The 12,193-nt window shown below is 41.7% G+C and overlaps 1 protein-coding gene across 1 annotated transcript in view; it reads left to right on the forward strand.

Annotated features, from left to right (window-relative positions):
- The window catches only part of SCFD2 (sec1 family domain containing 2), a 183,932-nt gene extending 172,041 nt beyond the window's left edge, over positions 1-11,891 (forward strand). Inside the window, exons 7-9 of the mRNA XM_066548432.1 lie at positions 682-816; positions 6,122-6,241; positions 10,215-11,891. Coding sequence (XP_066404529.1) covers positions 682-816; positions 6,122-6,241; positions 10,215-10,307 — 348 coding nt within the window. The 3' untranslated portion in view covers positions 10,308-11,891. The remainder of the gene's footprint in view (positions 1-681; positions 817-6,121; positions 6,242-10,214) is intronic.
- Positions 11,892-12,193: the final 302 nt, after the last annotated feature.

Here is a 12,193-nt window from a genome sequence, read left to right on the forward strand (position 1 = left end):
ACCATTTGTACCTTACATTTTCCACTTCTCCTAGCCCCTAACTTCTCAGAAGCTCTGACATTCATGGTAATGGTGGGGTTGTTTGGCCTGTTGTTCAGAAGTCCTCCACAGGTGGAAGTATTATGTGGAGTGCCATGGCCATAGAAGCTAAAGGACTAACAGGGACTCCTGAACTGTGCTCTCCCATGAGAGACAAACAGGCAGGTTGGTCTCTTCCCTTCCCTGCTGGTATCCAGACATCAGTGGGGACATGACACTTGGAATAGGAGTGGTCAATTAAAAAAAAAAATGTCCCTGTTTAGGGTTTGTAAAATCATTAGAAAGGGAATGAGATCTGGGTGCACAGTGGGCAGCAGTGCCTCTGTACACCGTCTGTATGGCTGTCCATTTCTGTATTACCTCCAAACAGATTCTAGAGAAAGTAAAGGTCTCCTCCTTTCTTCCTTGTCCCTCTTTACTGATATTATACACATGGGGCAGAGTAAATGTGTGGCTCCCTTTCAATCCTTTCAGTCTGATGTGCTGGTGCCCACCATCTGCAGTCAAGGTCACAACCTCTCTGACTGCTTTCATTTGTGGGATAATTATTTCTGTAACCTTTAACAGAAATAAAATATTTCAAATCATGGTTGCACTGAGTCTAAACAGGTTTGCTCACAATGCATTGTTCTCCTTGTGCAGGCTTCTTACAAACCTCTGCTGAAACAGGTGGTGGAAGAGGTCTGTAATCCCGATCGGCCCGATCCTGTTGATATTGAGCACATTTCATCAGGCCTCACTGATCTCCTTAAAACTGGATTCAGCATGTTCATGAAGGTAAACCAGCCTTCCCAAGCTCATCTGTAAGATTTTCCTGAGGTCAGAGCATCATGCAGCAGTAGCTGACTTTATTACACTGCTCAGCAGAATTTAAGGAGATAAGGTTAGGGGAGTTAAATTCTTGAAGGGGAGCTGGGAATAGCTTGAAGCATCACATTTCAGGTACAGTGCAGACAGATAGCACCTGCTGAACGAAAAAAGAGGAATGGAGCAGACTGAACATCTAAATAAGGGTCATGGTGGACACCAAAATAAGTATGATATATCTGGGAAAAGGCAATGTGGCTTTGCTAAATGGAAGTCCTGACTCATGTGGTTTTTAGAGCTCTTCAGAGACACCCAAGAAACAAATTGATAAGTGAGTGTCAGTTCCTATTACCTACGTGGCATTCCAAAAGGCATTCCACATGGCACCTCATCAAAGGACTTTAAGGACACTCAGCACCCTTGAGATAGGAGAGAAGTAAGTATGAGCTATCTGCTCTCACAGGGGGTGAAGGAGGAGCTCCAAATTCAATACCTTTTCTATAATTTGATATGGTTCAACTTGTACCATAGGGGAAGGAAGGAAGCCTGTAAGTTAGAAATTTCTTTGTGGATCCTCTTAGCATGTTTTAAGACAGTCATTCTACAAGAATTTACTCTGCCTTACAAATTAGCTCATGCTAAGTGTCTGCTAAATATTTACAGAGTTGAAGTGTGGAGTAGCCAGCATGTTGTACATTCAGCCTTGTTTTACTGCACATCCTGAATTCTCCATTGAAAGCAATCCTAAATTCATACCAAACCACATCAGTAGTATGGTTATGAGTTACATTTTAACATTGTGCCCAGTGTTTTTCCTTTAGTTTTACCACCACCACCCCTCCACACAGAAGAGACATCAGCAAACTGTGTGAGGCAGTGGACACAAGTTGCAGCAAGGGAAATTCCAATTGAATAAAGGAAAAAATTCTAACAGAAGGAGTGATTAAGTCCAGAGAATTCTCCCTCTCTGAGTTATTCAAATGTTGGCCAAACAAAGCCCTGAGCAACCTGATACAATTTTGAAGTTGGCCATGCTTTGGGCAGGGAGGTGAACTAGATGAGCTACAAGGCTCCTTCCAATTTGATTCTGTGATTCTATGGTAATAGAATTTCTTTTTTTCCTTTGTGAAAATTCCTGCTAGACCTGCATTTAAAGTCAGGTGACAAAAATAATTTTGACTGTTGTGTTGGTACTATTCTAGAACCCAGTATCAGAATAACCAAGTTATTTTTCTGTTGTTTCAAAGAAAGCTAGTATTGAGCACATAATCAAGTAAGCCTAAAATCCAGTGCTTGTTTTCAGAAATCTGTTTCCACAGTTGAAATAGATTTCCAAGATACATTCAGTTAGGTTCCTAAATTGAAATTCTCAGTTCTTCAAAGCTAATAATAAAGCCCTAAGACAACAGAGGATACATATAGAAAAAGTGACCCAATATATCTCCATTCTTATGTCAGAACTGAAAAATTTATGCCAACACTCCAAAAATAGTACAGTTAAAAACACATTCCACTATCAAACAAAGTAACCAGGCTGTTACACCCAAGTAATTTTTTAATTATTGGTTTCATTTACCAGTAATTTTCACAATTCTATTGATTTCATTGTATTTGTTTATTGCAGAATTTTTAAGCACAAATATAGGTTATTCTTTAAATGGAAAAAATAAGAATATAAGGACTTCAGAAGGCCTAAATGGTTAGATGGAGACATTGACACCTTTAACTAGTTTGAGGACTACTCTGTCCTTTTAGAAGGGGTGTGTGTGTTTGTGTGTGTGTGTATGTGTGTGTGTGTATATAAAAGAGAGAGAGAGACCTAAGTAGTTATGGCAGTATGTACCTGCATCTTTCCTGTTAAGACAGATATTCTACTATAAGGAATATTTAAGAGATGAGCAAGTGAACTTTGTGTAGGGTAAACATTTCATAGGCATCATATACTTCACAAATATGTGTCCATGCTTGCTCCCTTAGTTAGTAGCCTGGCTTGCTGGCATGTGCTCAATTGTTGCATGAATGAGTGTCTGACCAGCCTGTATTTCTGACACAATCACACCATCAGCACAGTAATTATTCTGTGAGCTTCCTTATTTTTGTTTCTTTCTCAATGCCTGAATACAAATGCCAACTCACATAAAAACACTTTGGTGATTGCCTCAGGTGTGTTAGTTCAGGACAGACTTTTAAAGACATCTCTCAACCAGAAGTTGTTTGTCTGGCAGATATGTTTGTTTTGAAGCTAAGGGATGTTGAAGGGAAAAAGCCTACCTGCTTCAAGGACTCCTGTTTTGACTGCTGCTCTAGATGACATGTTTTCTGATCATCTGACCTTGCTATCATTGATACCCACTGCCATACACAGCAGCCTAGTTTCTGGTGATTGACATTTTTCCTTTTTCCAGTTATTGAGCTAAATTAATTGGTTTCTGGTTGGTCACAAATACCAGAATCATCAGTGCTGCTGTTTTTGTTGGGTGAGTTGCAGAACAATAACAATTGTTTTTGCTGACTTTCCTCATAAAAAACCCTGTGTTTTTTGAGCTGCCATGAGCCATGAGAAAACACTTGTCCTCTAATGCCTTCCTGCTTCAGTTTTAGAGTTTTATTGACCCTGTTTCAGTTTTAGAGTTTTACTGACCACTGCTACCCTGTTTACCACCTCCTCCTCCTCTCTCTCTCCTCCACACAGACATGTGCATGAGCAAAGAGCCCTCTGACCACCAGCATCCTGAGCACAGCCTGTGTGGTGAGCTCAGAGCTGGGGAGAAGGCCCTGGTGTCCTACTGGGACACTCTGCTGGCTCAGGGCACCATCCCCCCTTCCTTTGGGCTCTTTCATGTCAACATATGGTTTTGAGGGGCTTTTGGTTAATCTTTTAATTGTCTGAGACAGCTCTCAGATTTTTTTTTTAATGTATGGCATTTTGAATTGAAAGTGAATTTCTCTCAGGGATTTTGGCAAAATTCAGATTTCACAGTAAATTCAGAGGCAGTGGAAATGTCCCAAATCAACTGAACTATAGAAGGATCCCAGAAGATACACATTGCTTTTGTTGCAATCCATTTCAGTTCTTCTTCTCTATCACTGGAATGAGTTCTGTTTAGCTACATGCAGCCAGTTTCTTCAAAAGAGAGAGTCTTGGGTGGTTGTATTATCAAACAAGAAAAAAAACATAAATTGGCAGAAACTTGCATTCTTAACACAGCCAAATATTTTGTACCCAAAGTACTGTCCTCCTTCAAAACACTTACACATAGCATAACAAAATTACAGATTCCAAGACCCTTTTCATTTCTGTTTTAATTTAATTTAGAGTTTGCATGCCTAATAGCATTTTTAATACGCATTTCTGGAATTTGTGGTTTGAACTTTAGTCTTCTGAAAAATAGTAAGTTTTATATAGGCACCATGTGTTTGGATCTAGGTTTATTTTGATTGAAGGAAATGATATGTCAAGACATTTTCTCTTTAGCATAACCCTGAAAGCTCATGATTTCCAATTCTTATACTGGGTGTCCTTTGTATGCCCAATGTTCTGCATGCATGTTAATTCTGAGTTTGTTTTTGCTAGGAAAGATTTTAGGAATCATAGAATCCCAGAATCACAGAATATTCTGAGTTGGAAGGAACCCACAAGGATGATGGAGTCCAGCTCCTGGTCCTGCACAACACCATTCCCAAGTATCACACCATGTGCCCAAGGGTATTATCCAGGCAGGTGTTGTGACCACTTTCCTGGCAGGCCTGTTCCAGTGCCCTGGAATTGTAGTATATATGCTATCAACAAAGTCAGAGAGTAAGCCAGTATGCAAATACTCAGCTCACTAATACATCTGTCTAAGGCAGTTCTACTAGTTTCAAAGGCTCAGGAATTCAAGAGTTCCTTGCCTGGGGAGCAGCATTGAACAGGGAACCAGCCCCATGTAATCAAAGCCAGCTAGCCTGGAGAGAGAACATGGCATCTCCCTGTGCTGGCTTCAAAAGGAAGGGTCCTTGCTGAAGGTTACCAGGCAGAAAGCCTGACAGACCTGCAGGATGAAAAAGTGCCAAACGACTAAATATAGGAAAGCCACAATAAGGAAAACAAGAGGAGCTATATCCCCAGGATCTGGAGCCACAAGGATCAAAGCAAGCTGCTGTGGTGGGGAAAGCAAAGGAGCCCTGCTCTGCCCAAACACGGGCTGACACCAATTTCACTCTGTGGAGTGAATGCTGTTAAAAGCCAACACCCACACAAGGAGAGGAGGCAGAGAGTCTAAAAAGGAATTAAACTACTTTGTCACTTTTCAGAACCGAACATTTGGAGTGTTTCATGCTCCAGGGTGATGTGACAAGAGCAATTGCATGGCATCTGTTGACATCCCTCCCAAAGACTGGATCAAGGTAGTGTCAGGGGAGTGTGTTTTCTCAAGAAGGAAACAGTTTGCTAGGAAACAGCAAAGTTATCAAACTTCTAGAAGTGGCTAAGAGGAAACTGATGTAAAGCATCACCGTCATGTTTAAAATTAAAATACACATTTGAAATTAATTAAAGCATCACTTTTACATTTAAACTTAATTATGAGGTCTTAACTGAAGTGGGATATTTATGCCATTTTAAAGATAATTGAGGAAAAATGAAACAAGTATTTTCTTGGAGCTAAAGGTCCTCTATATTAGTTACAAGGTAGTCATAGAAGCATGGAAAACTCTGAATTGAAACTAGCTGTAAACTGATTTTATACTATAATGTACCTTATTTATTTTTATTGGATGAATTGTAAAAGATTATTCACTGCACCGGTGAAAACACATTGCATAAAATTCTTTTCCATGTTGACCTCAGGCAGGGATTCTAGCATGTTTGGGCTGGACTCCTTGCTTCTGCTGGGTAGTAATTTACCCCTCATTCCCTAAAGTCTCCTGTGTATGTGTATCCAAAGTAAACATCCACCCAAGTACTCTCCTCCCTCTCTGGGAAAGGGAAGAAACTAATGAAGAAGGAATGAAGGGAGAAACCCACAGACTTCAGGAGAAACTCCTATAGGTTTCAGGGGAATCCATGGAGACTTTATTTCCCTGGAAACAGCTAATTAGTTCTAACTGGGCATCATCCCCATTGATTTCCCTCTCAGCTGCTACAGCATTCCATGAATATTTCTTTCTGAGCTTCCTCTTTGGTATTCCTCTAGCCACACCTCTTTGATCTTCCACTAGGGAGCTGATCACTGATAATCCATAGGTTTGGACCTAGATGAAGCAAGTACAACTAATGCTTTTCTTCATTTTCCAGGTGAATCGCCCTCACCCTGGTGATCATCCTCTTCTGATCATCTTTATGGTTGGAGGAGTGTCAGTCTCCGAGGTCAAAATGGTGAAGGATTTGGTAGCAACACGCAAACCTGGTACCCAGGTACAAACAGCTAAGAAACTAAGAAAATTCATCAAATAGTGTTCCCTATAGCACTGGTACCAAACCTTCAGAAAGCCACAGCCATATGGGCAGAATGATGCTAGGGTTTTTGCTGTGAAACATCTGTAGGCAACAAGTATTCAGGCACCAAGGGTTTGTTTTTTTCACATTATAGTCAGCAACAAAAGTTCAGACTCGGGTTGGAGAGTTCAGAACAGACTAGCATTAATTTGAAGTAGCTTCCATAGTTTCTTTGTATTCTTTATAAACAGAAACATCTGCTGTCCAAAAAGCTACAGGGTCCCTGGTCATCCATCTATGACACATAGTGCAGGGATACTCAGGAGCCTGAGTACCACCTAGTGACTTACCAGTGGTAATCCTGCAGGCACACCAATTAGCAATGGTGAGGAGCAAAATAAATTAACCTGGATACAGCTGTACTGTTCCTGTGTCTGGCCTGATGTCTCTGATAGCTGACCACTAGACCTTAAGTAGCCTGAAGCAGGTTGTGTGGAGAAACCCCCAAGTCTCTGCATCCCTTGAATGTGCTGTTGGACTCCTGGAAGGAGTTCCCACCGTGAGGTTTCAGTAATGTCCATGTGGCTGATCTTTGCCTCATCCACTCTCTGGCAGCAGAACTTGACTACAGTAACTGTCATCGGAATGGAGGAGGGAGAAGAGGAGGATGGGTGAGCTCTGGTGGTACCTGAGGTGTTAAAAATCATCATTAATTGTGGAGGACCAAGCAGGTGTCTGTTGAGTACTGCAGATACACAGGCGAATACAAAGACTCTAAAGTGCTGTGTAACCAGCTGCATCATAGACATAACTCTGGTTTCCAGAGAGGCTGGCAAACATCTTGTTTTCAAGTCCTGTGGAAGGCAATTTTGATTATTGAGAAATCATTAGCAAAACGGAGCCAACCAAAGGCAAAGCAGCCCCTCAGTCTGACATGTGTTTCCATGTTTCAGTTGTCATTGCAAGGCAGTCTCAAGAAGTATTTTGTAAGATGGAGTACCATTTTAGCAAGTTTTCTTAAATCTGATAATACCTTTCTTGCCCACTAGTCTGCTGCTAATCTCCTCAAAATAGCAAATTATATTTTCCTTCTTGAAGGGGAGTTGAGTTGTGACACACTGATGGACAAGTTAATCCACACACAAAATGTATTAAGACACCCTGAAAGATAAACAGAGGGTTAACATCTGAGTTGGTTGAGAACTATGCAGGGAGATTTTCAACTAGCTTTCTAGAGGGACTTAAGGCTTGACAGTGGTGACATGGGATCTGGTGTTGCTTTGCTTTGGCTTAACCCTGGCAGCAGGTCACCCTCTGAGGCAGATTCCTAAAGCATTTTAAGCTTTTGCTGCATCTTGCCCTTTATCCAAATGTGCTGTGTTAGAGGTGAAAGAACTTTGGGGGAGAGGCGGGAGGAGGAAGGGAAAGAAGAAACTAAGCAGTTGTGCAAATCTCTCACAAAAAAAAAAAAAAAAGTTTGTAAGTTTGTTTGCTTTACCTGGATTTCTGCACTATAGTTGTGAATATGCACCACCTGTTTAGGATTATTCTCTTTTCAAAAAGCCAGGCATTTATCTAACTCAAGCCAGGATTAAACAGAGCCTTTTTGTGCTGTTCAGGCAGTCAGGTTCAGGCTTCAGGGAAACACTGGCCTTCCAAGTCCATTCCAGTCAAACAAAGCACTAACATTTATACTAATTACTGGCTCTTGGAAAACTGGAGAAATGTGTAAGTACAAAAATTGAGTAAAGTAATTGAAGAAAAACTGACAGGGTGCATTGATTACTTCAGCAATGACATTTAAATGTGGAATAAGAGACACATGTTTCCATCCACAGAACTGTTCTGCATCTGAATCTGAATGACAATTTTATTTCTCATGGAGAAGCACAAAGAAATACAGTGTTTCCTATGCACCATTTGGTTTTGGATTGTGGTAAATATCTCCTCATAACTAGTGAGAAGTATCCTATTTTTGAAGGAAGAAATTACTTCTCTTTTTCTGCTTTAATCAGGAGAGTAATAAAGGAGAAAGAAAGAGCATGAGAGAATGTTTCTCCCTCCCTTCTCCCAACATTACAACCATCTATGTGGTCGTGGCTGAGGCCAGCAGACTGATAAACTTTCAGATGCCCCTTTAGATGCTAGCTGCATCCTTCCCTACCTTCAAGTGTGCTGGGGGGAAACTTCCCATTGGAGTTCAGTGGGTCAGGATGGGGCTCCTGTCTCTTCCACCTTGGCTGCCACTAGGAGGGGATAGCCCTTCAGGTGAAGGGTGAAAGGCAGGCATGGAGTACAGAACAAGGAGAGGGCTGCAAAGGACTGTCCTGAAGACAGCTGCCTGGAGAAGAGATGGACATTACTTATCTGGGCAATTCTCCTCTGTAAAAATGAAAGAACAAACATTCACATTTATCCCCCTCAACAAGCCCTTGGAAATACTGGAGGGAAAGAAGTCCTGCTGTATTCAAGCATCTTTTCTGAGACATTAAAGTTGGAGATCTCCTTTTTCGCTCTGAGCTTGCTATTTGTTGCACAAATCCCCTGAGGATTCAGTGGTAGGACTTCAAGAAGAAATTGCCTTTTATCTGTCAGTGGCTATTGTTGATGTTTGGCTTGTAAACTAGAAAAACTTTAGTAACATGTCCCTTCATGTTTTTCAGAGTTAAAGCTGCATGAAGTAGAAGTAGAAGTAATTTCTTCCTTCTACAGTATGAGCGCATACTGTACTATAGTCTGATTCTCATGTAACATAAGTAAGACAGTGTCAGCCTTTGGCATCTGCAAGTTACAGAGACTTTTTCAGGCTTATGAAGGAAGAGATAATCAGTGCCAGTTTGCTGCAGATTGTGTGGGAGGACAAGGGAAGAGGAGAAGTGAGGGGGAGGCTATCACCAATACAGAAGGGATCTTTTCAGTATCTGAAGTGAAAAGATGAAAGAAAGAGCAACACAAAAAGTTGAAATGCAGCATTACCACATACTTAAGCTACATGATGGACAGCACAAGGTATTTGTTATTTTTGGTATTTGTTAGCTGCTGCAGTAGATGGACACATATATGCTGTTGTTGATGTTTGTGCTTCCTCTCCTGGTTTTTGCGCTGAAGAAGCAAATTCATTTTCAAGTGAGCTAAAATGATTAAATCTGCCCCCAGATCCCAGCCTGCAATCCTGACCCTATGGACACTGCTAAACTTGGGGCTCAGTAAGAGCAGTGTCCTATGATTTCAACCCTGGCTTAGCTTCTCACAGCAAGAGTGTACACACTCACTCCTGGATGATAGCTTTGCTCTGCAGAGAAGCCTTCACACCACATAATTATATAATGGTTTTCACTCAGGGAAAACAGATACTTGCACCTAGCAGCATGTCTATCATGGTTGTAGTGAGCAATGGTTTCATTCATCAGACCCATCTGCGATTAAAAACTGGAAGAAACCAAAGTGATAACATCTGACAGTGCTCAAGGTTGAACCTGATGTGCAGAACAGCCTGTGCCTGGTCTGAAAAGATGATTTGGAACCGGGAGTGTGGCTTCCTGCAGCAGGCACTTCTGTGGTGCTCACCTTACCTTCAACTGAGAGGAAACTCAGTTCATCACTCAAATCTGTGCTGTAGGAGAGGAAACTGCAGCTTCATCAGCTGGTGCCTCGCAGTAAATGCACTGGCAGTCACAATAAATCACCAGGTAAAATGTGGGTAGAAATGTGTCAAAGCACACATTCATTAAGTGCACAATGTTAGCAGTCATTATGCTCCTTAAAGTGATTTAACTGCAGTTATTAGCCAGCAGACAGTTTTGCTGGACAAGGTGCATTGCTTATCAGTAAACACCAAATGCAGACAGCCTGCCTAGAGCTGGGTAAAGCAAACAGTTACTGTCTATGGCTCATTAGTACTGTCTCAATCCCTTTCAGCTCGACTTGTTGCTTCTTGTTCCCCTTCTTTCAGGTAATTGTGCTCTCCTCTGTGCTCCTGACACCACACAGTGCTGTTGAGCTGTTGTTTGCCTCAGACCGTCTCCAGCCTGACGCTCGTATCTGACGGTGGGAGGCTGTGGAGAAGATGAGTGCCTTGCCTGGAAACATCAAATTCCTGCTCTGTCACTCTTCTCAAGAGCCCTCCAAAAACTGATGTGTCAACTGCTGCAATTACAGCTGCAGGTGAAACAGCAGGGTATCTGGCTGCAAGGGAACACCTGCAGCTCATGGGCAGCTCTTCAGAATGGTCCATTTGTCCAACAACAAACCTCCCCTCCTTGACGATAGCACTGCGCAGTGCTGAATCACTCCCAGCCTCACTCAGCATGGTGAGGGCGATTGTTTGTAATCATTCCCGAGCAAAGGAGCAGCTGAGAACCAGGTGATGCACAATTTGCACTCCCCAAGCAGTACCGTTTTTTCTGATGGTTTTGCTGGGCTTGCTGGTAGGAAATGCTGCTCAAGGAGTGAGAGGCTAGCAAAATCCACCCTCTGTCATGCTACCTTGCAAGATGTGTGCCTTACAATGTTAACAGCATCTACTTGCACTTTGTTCCTCACACCAGAGAGATCATGGAACAGAGCCCTGATTTGGCTGGCACACAGCACCCAGCCTGGCCATGCTCTTTCAGCGGGACTGTTAGAGGCAGGGAAGCAGAGCCAGACTCAAGGGCTGGGTTACATGGCTGCTTCTCTCTCAGCTTTCAGTTTCCTGCTCTAGTTTCTCCACCCACAGTCCCAGAAGAAAAGACAGTTTCTGATGGCACACATCTCTGTAGATTTATGCAGGAGGCCATATGGGCTGTGATGGTTTGATGATAACCCCAAAAGAATCCTCCCCTCACATGCATTTAAAAAAGAAGGAACAAAAAAAATTTTTAAAAGGGCATGATCCCATTTTCAAGAGGCCACAGCACAGATTCTTTCTTGAGCTAGATTTCTGAACAGCATGATTAGAAAACAGCTTTTATTTTTAATTTATGATCATGAAATAGCTGCAATCAAATTCAGTTATGTAACTTTTCTTTATAAAATTTTGCTAAAATCTGTGATGAAAGAGCAGCAGCCAATAGAGAATTGCATGTAGCACCGAGATTTCTGAATTGCAACATAAAATGGTGGAGCTCTAAAGCTGCATCCTCTTACTTCATCCAAGTAATGCTACAACTATAGCTTACACTGAGATGAGAATGTGAAATTAAGTGACATTCACTCTATCATAGCATTCTTTATTATCCCAGAGTAGAATAAATGGGAAGTAGTTTTTTAAATTTTGTTCACTAGCTAGCATTAGTTCTCCTAAATGTTTATAATGATCTTCAGAAAAGGGTGCGTTTTGGTTTAAATTCAATTTTGAGTGGCTGGAAGGAAACAATGGACTGATTATAAAGCACGGACAATGTTGCCTCTATGGAAGAGAAATTTATAAGAATGACTATAGAATGGAACTTTGTGCTAGAAAAAATGAGAAATGCTATGAGATTGCAATATTAAAAGCTCAAGGAATAGTTTGAATAGAGCAACTGGAAAGCAAGTAGCTGGTCTCTTGGTTTTTCTGTCATTCTGTACTGTTCAATCTTTCTTATAATATGGTTGTTTCATAAATTCTGTAATCAATAAAGCAATGCTCTCACAATGCCAAACCTAATCTGCCTTCTCCTTTTCTCCTAGTATGCAGAGGTACACATGCCAGAACTCTATGTTCCTGCAATCCCTTTTACTTTTGCATTGATTGCCCCTAAGAATCTAGACCGTCTATCTTGGTCCTAGAACATTTCCTAAACTCTGCTCATAGCAGAAAGGCTTGCCTGTGTTCAGTGCCATTGCTGAGCTCAGGTACTCACACCTCTGAGATGCTGCTGCTTTCCTGAGCTGCTGGAGGCTGCTGGTTGTGGTCTTCAGCCCCCCACCTCTCTTTCATCAAATGCCCTCAGGTCTCTGACTTGGCCA

The sequence above is a fragment of the Molothrus aeneus genome, chromosome 4 (genome assembly GCF_037042795.1).
Source record: "Molothrus aeneus isolate 106 chromosome 4, BPBGC_Maene_1.0, whole genome shotgun sequence".
NCBI lineage: Eukaryota > Metazoa > Chordata > Aves > Passeriformes > Icteridae > Molothrus > Molothrus aeneus.